This window comes from Trachurus japonicus, chromosome 8 (genome assembly GCF_045865225.1).
Source record: "Trachurus japonicus isolate A0001 chromosome 8, Traja_1.0".
NCBI lineage: Eukaryota > Metazoa > Chordata > Actinopteri > Carangiformes > Carangidae > Trachurus > Trachurus japonicus.
Window position 1 is genome coordinate 13,617,263 of NC_140914.1, and position 12,288 is coordinate 13,629,550.

Sequence of the window (12,288 nt, forward strand, 5' to 3'; positions counted from 1 at the left end):
TTACTCTTTCTTTGCCATTTGGAACTAAAGAATTTGAAAAATTGTTTTCTAAGTGCAAGAAATATTAGTTTTAGACATAAAATATATGAAACTACATTACCCACCTTGCCATGAATGAATGTTTTAGGGGTCATTGCTCCAAATTACATAACTTGCACATTGCTGCTATGATTAATGTCAGAGTTGATTTAATGTGAAACTAGAGGAGCTGGGTCTTTTTCCCTGTCCCATCTGCCACAGGCCTTTAGCGTCTGAGCACCCACAGTACATTCTGTACATACATCAGGTATATAGGCCTGACTGCCCTGTATAGACCCATCAGTGCTGCATTGAATTTCACAGATGGAGGTTGACATCTCATGTCAGGGTGTGGACGATTCCTGCTGCGCCGTGTGTGAGGAGATCTTTCTGGTTCCCGAGGTCCTCTGCTGCATCGGCTGTGGCCGGAGCTTCTGTGACTCTTGTTTGGAGCAGTTCTGGATACAACATGATACTAAAGAGTGTCCTCTCTGCTTTAAAAACAGCCCCGGACTTCCACATAAATTATGTGTGGCACATGGGGAGAGACTGTTTCTTCTCTGTGTGGCTGATCTGGAGCCTGTCTGCTGTATGTGCCACAGATCAGGCCTGCATGTGAATCACAAAGTGTATCCTATAAAGGAGGCATTCACGGATGGCAGGGTAAGTTAAATAAGTGTTAAATGTTTGTTTTGTTCTTTGGAAAAGTGTGGAGCATTTTATGACATTACTTACCTCTGCAATTGCAGAGCAAATGCATAATGTACCATTCTGTAGATCAAGGACAGGATATAATAGGTTTAATAGGGTTGAATTATTATTTAATTATTCTCAATCTGCAAGTATGAACACACAAAAAAGTTTGACATCAAAAGTGAAATCCAGAAAACGCAACAGTCATAGCAAACATCTGTTTCACAAGGACTCCCTGATCCTCCCCATGGGCTCAGTAATCTATGCACTGCGAAATGTGACTGTCAGCTCCTCATTATCTCTGTGTTTGCTTGTGCAGCTCGATGAGATGGCTGCATGTGCACAGGCATGTGTGTTTAATCATAAATCCACACAGCAAAGCAATCCATCTGTCTTTTCCCAATTAATTTCATCTCATCCATTTTGAAACAGTTTTCATTTCATCTGTCATTCAACATATGACTAATATGAAGATTAAAGCAGCTGAAACATTTTGACTGTTTAAAAGTGCCATTAACTTTAATCACATTCATCTATTAGAACTTTATGGAAAATTATGCGGTGAAATATTGAAGAAAGCACAAAAAAAACTTCCTTTAAAATCGATGCAGGGTGAGATGGGGTCTGAGTGTCTGTCTGTGTGTGTGTGTGTGTTGCTGTTGTTAACAGCTTTTGGCTGTTACCATCGACTGCTCTGAACTGCTGCCCCGACACTGGCACAGATGCAAGTCATAATCACTTATTTGGTTAGGGATTGCTTTGGAGTTATTTTCACTTGCTGAATTACACAGAATGAGTTCAACAGCAAATTACTCTTAGTGGCATCTTCCCCTACAAATTATTATTATTATGGCAATGTTTACACAGTTATGCTGCACTGTGGTATGTTCAAGGAACCCTTAATGGATTTTAGACATAAAATGCATTTACATCTGGCTTTATTGCGCTCTTAAAACTTTAAATTGCAGCATAATAATTTGACTATAAACTAACTTAAACAGCAAACTGTGATTACTCTATCTACATAACTTAAGCCTGGCTGCGAATCCCAGAGCATGTGTGAGATTTATAAGAGCCGATAGACTGTGTGATAGATTGGAGTTAAAGCACCACAGGGCTACAGAGTGTTTTCTTCTGTCAGGATCATATTCCCCAGGCTTTTCTATCACTATCTATGCTCTAGACTTATTTTTGGTGCAACATTGGTTCTAGTAATCCAACTCCCACAACAAAGTACTGGATTACGGATCAAATAAGGTTAGCTAACTGTTAAATACTTTTGAAATTAACAAATTAATCTTCAAGAGCCTAGAGTTTGCACACCTTACTTTGAAATACCCTCTGTTTGCTCTTGAAGAAGTCGGTAGTGTGCCGGTCGAGTAATGTGAGCCGTGGTCAGTGTTTTTGTACCAGAAGGGGCTTTGACTCTGATATTTTAAAAATAACCCCGGGTCAGTTCTTAAAAATCTGTTGCCCAAAGCTAAACTGGACTGTGAAAAAAATTGTTCCAGTGGTCAGCAGGAGGATATTTCTTTACTCACATAACTTCAGTCCAAATCGGTTACTTCTGTCTATTTATATATCCACCCCGACTCTTATTTTGGACATTGTTTCTCTCTAAACCCTTCATTACACTTTGACAGATCGTTTCAACACTCTTCTCAAATAACTTAGAGGTGGTGATCATAAAACTCCAATCCAAAGGCCAACTCGAGTGCAAATATTCCCCTGTCACCTCACTCTCTTTTGTCATGGCTGGATTAGTCGGGGTATTATTTTCTCTGATGTGCATAGACACAATGTCTTGAATGTAAATACAGACTCCTTTATTCTGAGGTGTGGTGTTTATTTGAGAACCCGCACTGTGCATGCTCAACGCAGCACAGCATAACATGGGATATGCCTTCGGGAGCTGAGGTATTAACACTTATTCCTGAGGTTAAGATGAGCTAGCCTTACGGAGACATGGGAGGGGCCTTGGATCCTGCCTTGTCATCAAAGCCCTGTGAAAAAGAATGGCAACCAGACGTGTTCATCTTGAAGATGACCTCTCCTGTCCAATTTGTGGACATATTCTCAGCCAGCCAGTGGTGCTGACTTGCAGACATAGATTCTGTAAAGCCTGTCTAAAGGACAGCTGGGACGCACAAGGCAGTGAGGATTCACACTCCTGTCCTCTGTGTTGGCGCCGGTCATCCATGGATCAAATAGTGGTGAGCGCTATGCTGGAAAGGGCCTGTGAATCCTTCAAGGAGGACAGAGGCAGGAATGACCCAGAGGCGTGTAAGGAACATGGAGAGAAGTTCACACTCTTCTGTTTGGAGGACCTGGAACCCATCTGTGGTTTGTGTGGGAAAGCAGCAGCCCACATTGGACACAGGCTCTATCCTATTAGGGAAGGGGCTCATGACTGTAAGGTAGGCATGTTAAAGTTAAAGGTTGGTCCCCTCAATGGTTCATAATATGGTGGCATATTTTCATTGTTTTGTTTTTCAACATCTGCTTTCTTGAAAACCTGGCATCACCTTCTACCTCCTCTCTCTCCTCTCTTCCCTACCTTCTCTTTTCCTCCTGATGAATGCCGCTGTGATGGATGATGAAGTAATATTTATTGAAATATGTCTTAAATGTCTGAAGACTAGTGCCCAAGGTTTACAATAGCGAGGGTGAGTTTTCACAACTATAACTGTAAGATGATTGACAGGCATAATTGATTAGCTTGAGTGATCAAGTTACAAAATTATAAATGATATCTCAGGGGCTATCCATCACTGTTTGAATGGAAGATGTTCCACATTGTAACAGGATGTTATTTTCATAGGGTTAGGGTCAGGGTTATAACATTTGCCACCATTTAAAACACATGCTTCACTGTGTTTTTCCACTGATTCTGGTTTACTCACTACCTTTGTGCTTTGCCTGAGCCCGATATGCTGACACGTGTGGATGTGTTGGGCAGAGTTCATTAACATTCTAATAATAGACGTATATTTTTGGTTTCCCGTTGCTGTTGGGATCTCGAGAGGACTGAAACACGACTCCCATAAGGTTTCTGTGATGCTAGATTCATTCTACTCGCGCCCTCCTCGGCCTTCTCTTGAGACCGTGAAAACCTTGAGTATTCATGTAAAATCAGTCCACTGGATGCCATATTGTGCCCCTACCAGGAATCTAAGCTGCCTGGGGGACCGTTCCTAGGGCATTCGCTATGGATCTGTCCCTTTAATTTGATGTTGCTGCATTGTATAGTTTTGCATTTACAGGGAAGAGTATGTGGCAGCTGAAAGCCCTGCATTGTGCCGACAGCTTGGCCACCTGCCAGAGTGACCTTGCTTTTAAGTGTGGGTGCCCTGTCATTGACTTTGTAGGAGGAACTAAAGAGCGCTCTGCTGCCATTGAAAGAGAAGTTGCAGCAGTACAAAAAAGCAAAAACTGTCTGTGAGGAAATGGCAGAACATGTTAAGGTATTGTCAGACCCATCAGTACCAAATACTACTTTTGAGAGCCCATGTTTAGAGGTAATGATTACCCATCAATCACTTGTCTTTCCAGAACCAAGTCCAACATACCGAAACACAGATCAAAGAGGATTTTAAAGCCCTTCACCATTTCCTGAAGGAGCAGGAGGCTGTCAGGCTTTCCACCCTAAAGGCCGAAGAGGAACAAAAAAATCTGATGATAAACCAGACAATGGAGGAAGTGGACAGTGAAATGATATGTCTCTCCAACACTATCAGATTAGTAGAGCAGGAGATGCAATCTAATGATGTCCCATTCCTTAAGGTAAAAACACTGTTACTTCACACAATTTATACAACAATTCAGCTATTGTTTGACATTAACAAAGGTCTTTCTCTTCATTTTGTTTCTCAGAACTACAAGGAAACAATAAAGAGGTAAGAGTTACTGCCACATCTATTAGTATCCAGACGGACTTGTTCCAACAATGATTGAGATTTGTAAACACAATGCTCAACATCTAACCACTAAAGTATGTATCCAGAACTTGGCGGACTTCCCTGGACCCAGAGATGATTTCAGGAGCTTTGATTGATGTGGCCAAGCACTTGGGCTCTCTGAAATATAAAGTGTGGGAGAGGATGAAGAGGATAGTTAAATATAGTGAGTTCCTCATACAATCTTTAGTCATGTGATAATGGTCAGTTGTTTTCCCTGCCATATGAGTAACTTCTATTTATTTCCCTCCCTCTCTCTTTGAGACCCTGTGATTCTGGATCCCAACACAGCAGCAAGCTGCTTTATCCTCTCAGAGGATCTCACAGTGGTGCAGACCGCTTCCCAGAATTTCAAGCTTCCAGACAACCCAGAGCGCTTTGACATCAGCGCCGAGATGCTGGCTGCTGAGGGCTACACCACTGGACGCCACAGCTGGGATGTGGAGGTGAAGGACAACACCTACTGGGTGTTGGGTATAGCCAGTGAGTCCATCAACAGGAAGGGAAAGCACGTGCTGACACCAGCAGGGGGGTTCTGGACTATTAGATTTCGCAATGGAGAGCACAAGGCCTGCACAGCACCGTGGGAGCCCCTGAATATGACCAAGGCGCCGGAAGTGGTGAGAGTAGTTTTGGACATGGACAGAGGCAAGGTGACCTTTTATGACCCCGGAGAGAGAACGCCTCTCTACACCTTCCTGGATGTCATCACACCCAGAGCCTTTCCCTACTTCTGCACTGCCTGCAAAGAGCATCCACTGAAAGTCCTCCCAGCAAGGATATCCTTGTCAACAGACCCTTAATTCATATTCAACATACAGTAAATGGCCAAACATTGTATTAAAATGCAATAAACTAAAGAGAGGGTAGTTTAAGGTTGTGAAGATTTGACTATTTTTTCTTTTGCAGGAGATGATACAGTATCAACTTACAGCACTTCATTGCCGTGAAAGTTGAAATGCATCTTTAAGTTTTTTTTTTCTTTCTTTTTTTTGTAAATGAATGACTGAAGCAAACACAGACATGTTTTAAAATATTTAATTTGAGTTACAACAAAACAAATGTAGTCTGGAAGATTTTTAAACTGTAAATAACTTTACAATCTTTAACACCCATATATTACACTGATAAGATTTATTACATAAAATGACTGCGACTATGTGTGACTCAGCTTTGAATGGCACACAATCTCTATTTTGACTTCCATATTATTTTGAACTCCTTTTCATGATGAGCATTAAAAAAAAGAAAAGAAACACAGACAAGAAGTTCTGTATAAGGCACATACAGTAGGTGTATTTGCAAACCCGTGCCAGTGTTGTTCAGAGGTGCCAATGTGACATTTGGGATTAGTTTTCCATTGCAGTAACAAGTTTCTATGGTTAGTGTTTGTTTTAGTAGCAACATGTACAGCATGTTCAAGTCTGGCCTTTCAGTCTCATCCGAACACATGGCAGTAACTCCATAGCTTCACACTCACGTATTGCTTAAACCCACACAGAAGTAATCTTGCATCTTCTTTCATATGGGTGAAAAAACCCTGTAACAACGTTGGACTTGATCTTACAGTACCCGTGCTGTCCTAACCACATCACTGTAACATGATCCTATTTCAAATGGGTTGTGGGAGATACCCTCTTTATATTCGGTGATGCTCAAAGGCTTTTTGAGGTGTTCATTTAATAATTAAAAAGAGGTTATTAAAGGGAATCAATACCCTCACATTATGTCCTGGTGTGTTACTCAAACAGTGTTAAAACCTCATCTGTAACGGTACTCTGTCTATGTAAGTAGTACTCTCAACTCTTTTCCCTGAAGGTTTGAAACACGGGCAGGTGGTGCACCAAGACCGACTGATCTCAAACCAGCATATGAATGTTATCCTCTCTCTGTATAGCACCTGTTCCACTGAGGCACCATGACTGCCCTCCTATGACCTCCATGTCATAGAGACATTCTCCCCTCCACTATTGCATTGTATAGCTCCTCGTCTACGGCCTGATAAACTGCAGCTCGAGTGTTCAAAAAGTAGATCTGGTCAGCTGTGAGACGTGGGTCATATCCCTCCCTCTGCAGCCTGGTTTTCTGAATTTTAAATGTACCTATGTGGGAATGTGGAGAGAGATAAAAAGAGATTAGGATTTATTGACATGAAATCATCAGTGATGGATTTTATGCACTCCGAAAGGGGCAGTTTACCTGTGGTGTCTACGTGTGGGGAGATTCGCAGGAACACAGGACGTGCATATGGAGGAAGTCCTCGCTGGACTTTCTGCAAGAAATCACTGCAGTCAAAAGTCCCTGTAGTGTCTGCAATAGCAGCCATGCCCGCCTTGCCTTCCACACCTGGTGTGAAACACAGACAGAAAGTCATAAGCACCACAAAAAGCGAGATGCATTTAAGCGAAACAACAATTTAGCTACAGACATGATGCTAAAAGAACTAGGCATCACCTGGCACTGCCACACCGTACACTGCCACATCAGTCTGGCCCAAAAGACTGCTGAGTATGCCCTCCACCTCGGTAGTGGAGACGTTTTCTCCTCGCCAACGGAATGTGTCTCCACCGCGGTCTCGGAAGTACATGTAGCCCAGGTCATCCATCACTAGCACGTCACCTAGGATACACAGATGGAGAAAAAAAAGGGTTCATGTTAAGTCTAGTTTGACCTAATAATGATTAATGATTAACTGTATGAACACTGTCAAAGGAAGATTGTCAATGCAACACTGACATTATTTTGAAGTTTGAACTTTCAGGTTTTAGTTGCAATAAATAACTTATTATGGACTCATTAATGAGACACTGATGAGGTGATCACCTGAACCACATCTGATTTTATAGGAAGATTATAAAAACCACTGCTGGGATTAAACATTGACATTATCCCACAAAAACTGATTTATAAACTCTTCCTCAGTTAAAATATTGTTGCTGTGTTGTTTAGGAATAAATATGAACATGTTTTCTTTGCATTATTATTGTTCAAGGTCTGAAAAGACTTGACATTTTTTGTTATTTAGACTAGTTGTCATTTTCATCCAATAAAAGCTCTAAATTGCAATATTTTTATTTCAATTTTGGGAGAAATGTTGTCGGTAGTTGATAGAATAAAACAAAACTGTTTTAATTTTATTTTACTCAAACACATACCTATAAATAGTAAAACCAGAGAAACTGATCATTTTAAAAGTGGTCTCTTATTTTTTTCCAGAGCTGTACTGTATGTATTTGGAGGAATACACATGGTTACTCACCTGATAAATATGCGGAATCATTTTTCTTAAAGACATTGTGTGCTATCTTCTTCCTTGTAGCATCCTGATTAGCGTAGCCATCAAATCTCCGTAACGGATCCTGCTGGTTGATGCGACCTACCAGGAGCCCCGGCTCACCTGCAGGGCACGGAGGAAACCAATATGAGTGTTTTCAGTTGCTCAATACTGTTTATAGTCACACGCTGTGTCGAGCAAAGTCATTGTTGTGGTATAAATATTATTTACCAGGGCGACAAGGTACACAGAGGCCCCGGCTGTCGCGAATTAGTTCCATGGTGTCCTCGTCAACCCTCACCAAACGGATAGGATATACATTGGGAAGAATGCGACTGTTGAATCCACAAGCTCCCACCTGAAGAGGTTACAACAGAATTTGTTAAACTTTTTACTCACCCCCTAAACTGTCTCCTCTCTAAACTACCCACCCTCTGGCTTCCCCTTCATTCACCAAGGTGTAGCACTGCCCCCTGGCTCACGTCAGAAAATAAACAAAGTCTATCAAGCAAGCTACCCGGGAGGGCTGGTGATGTTCACATTCACACACCAAGATATAAAAATGTTTAGCTGCAAGATAAAAATTGCATGGATCTCATATGGAGTTCACACCAAAATAATGTGTTAAACTGTGATGCATGCATTGCACACTTTATCAGTAAATATACAAAATACACTGTGTTTGCTGACCTTGCCATCCATGTTGGCGATGCTGCAGTTGCACTCAGTTGCTCCATAGAACTCGCCAATCTGCCCCACCCTGAAGCGTTCTGTAAAGGCCTCCCACACACTGGGACGCAACCCGTTCCCCACGGCAAGTCGGACTTTGTGGCCCTTTTCTGACGGCCGCACGGGCTGAGACAGGAGGTAGCGGCAGATTTCCCCGATGTACTGCACCACCTGCACAGGGAAAGTGAGTCTTTTGTTGCCATGGCGGTACTACTTCAACATGAATGTTTTATAGTTATTGATCTCATAAAATGCGGCACTTCTACATATTTTCCAAGCGTATGCTCTTACAGTGCAATTGTACTTGATGCAATCTTCCCAGAAACGACTGGCAGAGAATTTCTTCTTCACTACCACAGTGAGGCCATGAATCAGACACTGCCCGACTCCCATGATATTCCCTGGCAAGAGGAAAAAAAAGCTCACACCTCAGGTTTGCAAAGATAAAAGAGGAAAAGTGTATTGATCCAGAGCTGGAGTCTACCGTCACACACCCGCTGAGTGATAGAGAGGCAGGCAGTCATAGATGATGTCGTCAGGGCGCATGCGGAAAGCAAAATACCCAAAAGCAGCAATTCTGTAGTAACTGTTGTGGGAACACAGGAGAAATTCTTAGACATGTACCATTACAACTATGGAGGGTGATGCTTTACGTGTGAGTGGTTGCCAAAGAAAACGTACCGACTGTGAACCACAATGGCAGCCTTGGGAAGTCCTGTGGTGCCAGAGGTGTAAATATAAAACAGGCGATCTGCAGAGAAGAATGCAGGAGAGTTTTACATGCATTGTAAACAGGTGTCTTCACAGCATTTCGTTAACTGCTAGAATGCCATTGATGGTCTGTTTTCATTCAGGCCTTTTGTTCACCTGGACAATACAGACGTCTAGTTTCTTACCTTTAACGCTCATTTATATATTTATTAACCTAAGACAGCTTCGCCTTTGTTTGGGGATATGGTGGATTATCCAGACAGTAATATCTACCCCAGACAGCCTTTGCCATCCGGAGAAAAAATGTCAGCGTCTGTCTTGAATTAAAATGAGTCATATCTCCCAAAGTCTTGCAGGAGGATTCACCTCATCAGGCTTGAGTTAAATTATTACTGGGAAACAATTTCAGTTCAGAAGCTAGACAGCACAGTGAGAAAAATTAATCGCTCTGGGGGGAAAAAATACAGGTTAGAGCTAAAGCAGAAAATAGAAGTTATCAACCAAACAGTGTAGGGAAAAGAGTCTGAAGAAGGTGCTGTAAAAAGAAACTTCTCATTAACATACAGATTAGGTCTCAGGTATAACCAAAGTTGAGTTCAATGGAAGAGAGAAGATCTCACCGTTCATGCCTTTAGGGGGAACACAAGGTGAAGGAGGATGTCTCGAAGCAGTGGCTAAAATAGGGTCCAGAGGTTGAGCAGCCAGAGAGGCCAGACGTTCTGCACTGAGGTCTCCTGTACAAAACCGCACCATGGTCTGGCTGAGGGAGGAGTTGACCTCCAACATGGCTGACAGCGGGACATGAGAAGAGGGAAAAATCAGTCAGTGCTGGCATTCTAGTTTGCATGAGAACATAGTGTAGATACATAGCAAACGAAAGTTAAATCAACCCTGAGCTGAAAAAAAGAGACAACATTAAAGGTCAGACTAATTAAAATTCTATTCTATCTCTGTTGCCAGACCAGAGCACCACTAAAAATGAAAGATAAAAATGCGAAACTATATCAAACTAAACTAAAGTCTTATCTTATCTTAACATGCAGTGAGCAGAGACCAGAAAGACACAGAGAAACAAAAGTGAAGCTACTGTGAATTGAAAGGATACAGAGGGAGTTTTACTGGCAATGTGACCACAAACAGCATGCTCTGACCACATGACATGTCAGAGACAAAGTAATTATCAACAGTATAAGTTCAAAACACAGACGGAAGATTAAGAGTGTGACAACACAGGAAGAAATGTTGAGCAGCTCACATGATGTAAGAGACAAAACACAAGATTTATTTCTGAGGTTAATCAATATTTAACTTTGGCTCACATTAACAATGCCATTATCTGTTTTTTTTTAAATTCATTTTATGACTGTGTGGGGATATTATCCTAAAATACAGTATTTTAGGAAGTACCCTGACTGATACAGTTTTGAAACCTAAAAACTGGTGTTTTGATAAACTTTTCCTGCCTTTTAACAGTCTTACCATCAGCGAGCTCTGCTCCGAATACAACAGCCCGTGACCCTGACGCGTCGATGCAGTGCAGGAAGGAATCGTGGCGGAGATTGAAGTTTATCAGTGCAGCTTCCACCCCAACCTTGGCCAGGCCCAGCCATAGCGCCACCTGCAACGGCCTGCTTTCCATGAAGAGGGCCACCACATCTCCAGAGACCCAGCCCTGACCTCTTGCCCAGTGGGCCACTGCGTTGGACAGCTCGTCCAGCTGGCTGAAGGTCCACGTTTCCCCGGTGGCCTCATAGATGAGCGCTTGTTTGTTTGGGTAAAGTTTAACTGTCTGAGCGAAGATGGAAGGAATATTGCTCCCATTGCGCATGTAACGCCACAAAGCCAGCTTCACTCTCAACAGCACATACAGGCCACTGGCGATGACGCAAAAGGAGGGGGGGGGGGGAGAGAGAGAAAAGAGGTAAGTGAGAGTGAAGACCCACAAGCATCACATCTTTCTTTGTACATGTTCAACTCACTTGAGGTCTCTCTTGGCAGTGCGTGCTGCAATGTAGAAGTATTTCCAACTCCTTGTGCCCAGATATACCCCGAGGCCTGCTGCCAGACTCCAGGACCAGGACACCCCGAAGAGATGCAACAGTCCCATAGACCCCAGAGAGGCTGAGACACTAGCTGCATTGTGCATTCTTGTCATGCATGGGGGATAAGAAGAAAGACAGGTTTTTCTTCTTAAAGAAACAAATGGGTGTGACCTGAAGCCTATGGGGGTTCTCTCTATAGGTTAAATAACCACTGGTTGATACACACATGTAACATACATACTAGAAACTATTCTGTAGGGAACATACAGCGAACTAATACTTCTATAAAACCCTGAGCAGGGATTAAGTTATTACCAGAGGAGGACATACAGAGACGCCATCATTGCAGATTACACAAACTAGCACCCGTTAATTTAGCTCTATAGCCTACACATGCACTGCATACAACTTACCTACGAGTCAATAGACTTGTGCGATGTCACCTTTCACCCGCTAACCTCCGCCTGTCGGCTCCACTTGATGTTTTGATAGTTTCGCGGAAACTATCGAGTATCAAAATCGTCCTCCTCCGGAAGCGCCGTGGATGTTATTATTATTAACGCCGTAGCTGTTTTAGTTTTGAGAGAGTTAGTTAACAATAGTTACTTATTTTACAGTCCGCCGCTAATCGCTAATTGTTGTGAAGTAACGTTAGTGAACAGTTTCACGTTCAAACTATATTCCGAAATATGTCTAACGTTACATTAGCGAGTCCTACAGGCTGGTATCTCAACGTAGGGGGAGTTCATAATTTGTATCTCGGGTGGCAGGAGTGGCCGAAAAACTGTCAAGAGAGCAGTGAAATGCAGTGTGGATCAGGCTATTTTCTGTACTCCATATTGAACAGATTTCCCTGTGTCGAGGA

The 12,288-nt window shown here is 42.5% G+C and overlaps 2 protein-coding genes across 3 annotated transcripts; one reads left to right on the forward strand and one right to left on the reverse strand.

Annotated features, from left to right (window-relative positions):
* Positions 1–310: 310 nt before the first annotated feature.
* On the forward strand, positions 311–5,919 carry trim35-13 (tripartite motif containing 35-13). 2 transcript variants are annotated; one of them, XM_085783999.1, is made up of 6 exons: positions 311–681; positions 4,080–4,175; positions 4,264–4,494; positions 4,585–4,607; positions 4,715–4,833; positions 4,932–5,919. In XM_085783999.1, exons 1-6 carry the CDS (start codon positions 343–345, stop codon positions 5,468–5,470), a joined length of 1,347 nt encoding a protein of 448 aa, XP_085640125.1. In that variant the 5' UTR covers positions 311–342; the 3' UTR covers positions 5,471–5,919. The 2 variants fall into 2 exon arrangements, with proteins under 2 accessions (XP_085640125.1, XP_085640124.1); XM_085783998.1 differs by lacking the exon at positions 311–681 and adding an exon at positions 2,550–3,128.
* slc27a1a (solute carrier family 27 member 1a) lies at positions 5,692–12,280 on the reverse strand. Its single transcript, XM_085783996.1, has 13 exons — positions 11,837–12,280; positions 11,361–11,528; positions 10,861–11,255; positions 10,002–10,169; positions 9,352–9,421; positions 9,165–9,256; positions 8,962–9,071; positions 8,632–8,841; positions 8,173–8,299; positions 7,927–8,064; positions 7,122–7,286; positions 6,867–7,013; positions 5,692–6,769 (listed from the first exon to the last, which is right to left on the reverse strand). Exons 2-13 carry the CDS (start codon positions 11,525–11,527, stop codon positions 6,612–6,614), a joined length of 1,947 nt encoding a protein of 648 aa, XP_085640122.1. The 5' UTR covers position 11,528; positions 11,837–12,280; the 3' UTR covers positions 5,692–6,611.
* Positions 12,281–12,288: the final 8 nt, after the last annotated feature.

Coding starts and splice junctions, on each gene's coding strand:
- trim35-13 (XM_085783998.1), top strand. CDS start 2,727: ATGGCAACCAGACGTGTTCATCTTGAAGATGACCTCTCCTGTCCAATT. Junction 4,495..4,584: donor ATGATGTCCCATTCCTTAAG/GTAAAAACACTG, acceptor TTTGTTTCTCAG/AACTACAAGGAAACAATAAA. Junction 4,834..4,931: donor GAAGAGGATAGTTAAATATA/GTGAGTTCCTCA, acceptor TCTCTCTTTGAG/ACCCTGTGATTCTGGATCCC.
- slc27a1a (XM_085783996.1), bottom strand. CDS start 11,527: ATGCACAATGCAGCTAGTGTCTCAGCCTCTCTGGGGTCTATGGGACTG. Junction 9,072..9,164: donor GCCTCTCTATCACTCAGCGG/GTGTGTGACGGT, acceptor TCCTCTTGCCAG/GGAATATCATGGGAGTCGGG. Junction 7,014..7,121: donor GTACGGTGTGGCAGTGCCAG/GTGATGCCTAGT, acceptor GTTTCACACCAG/GTGTGGAAGGCAAGGCGGGC.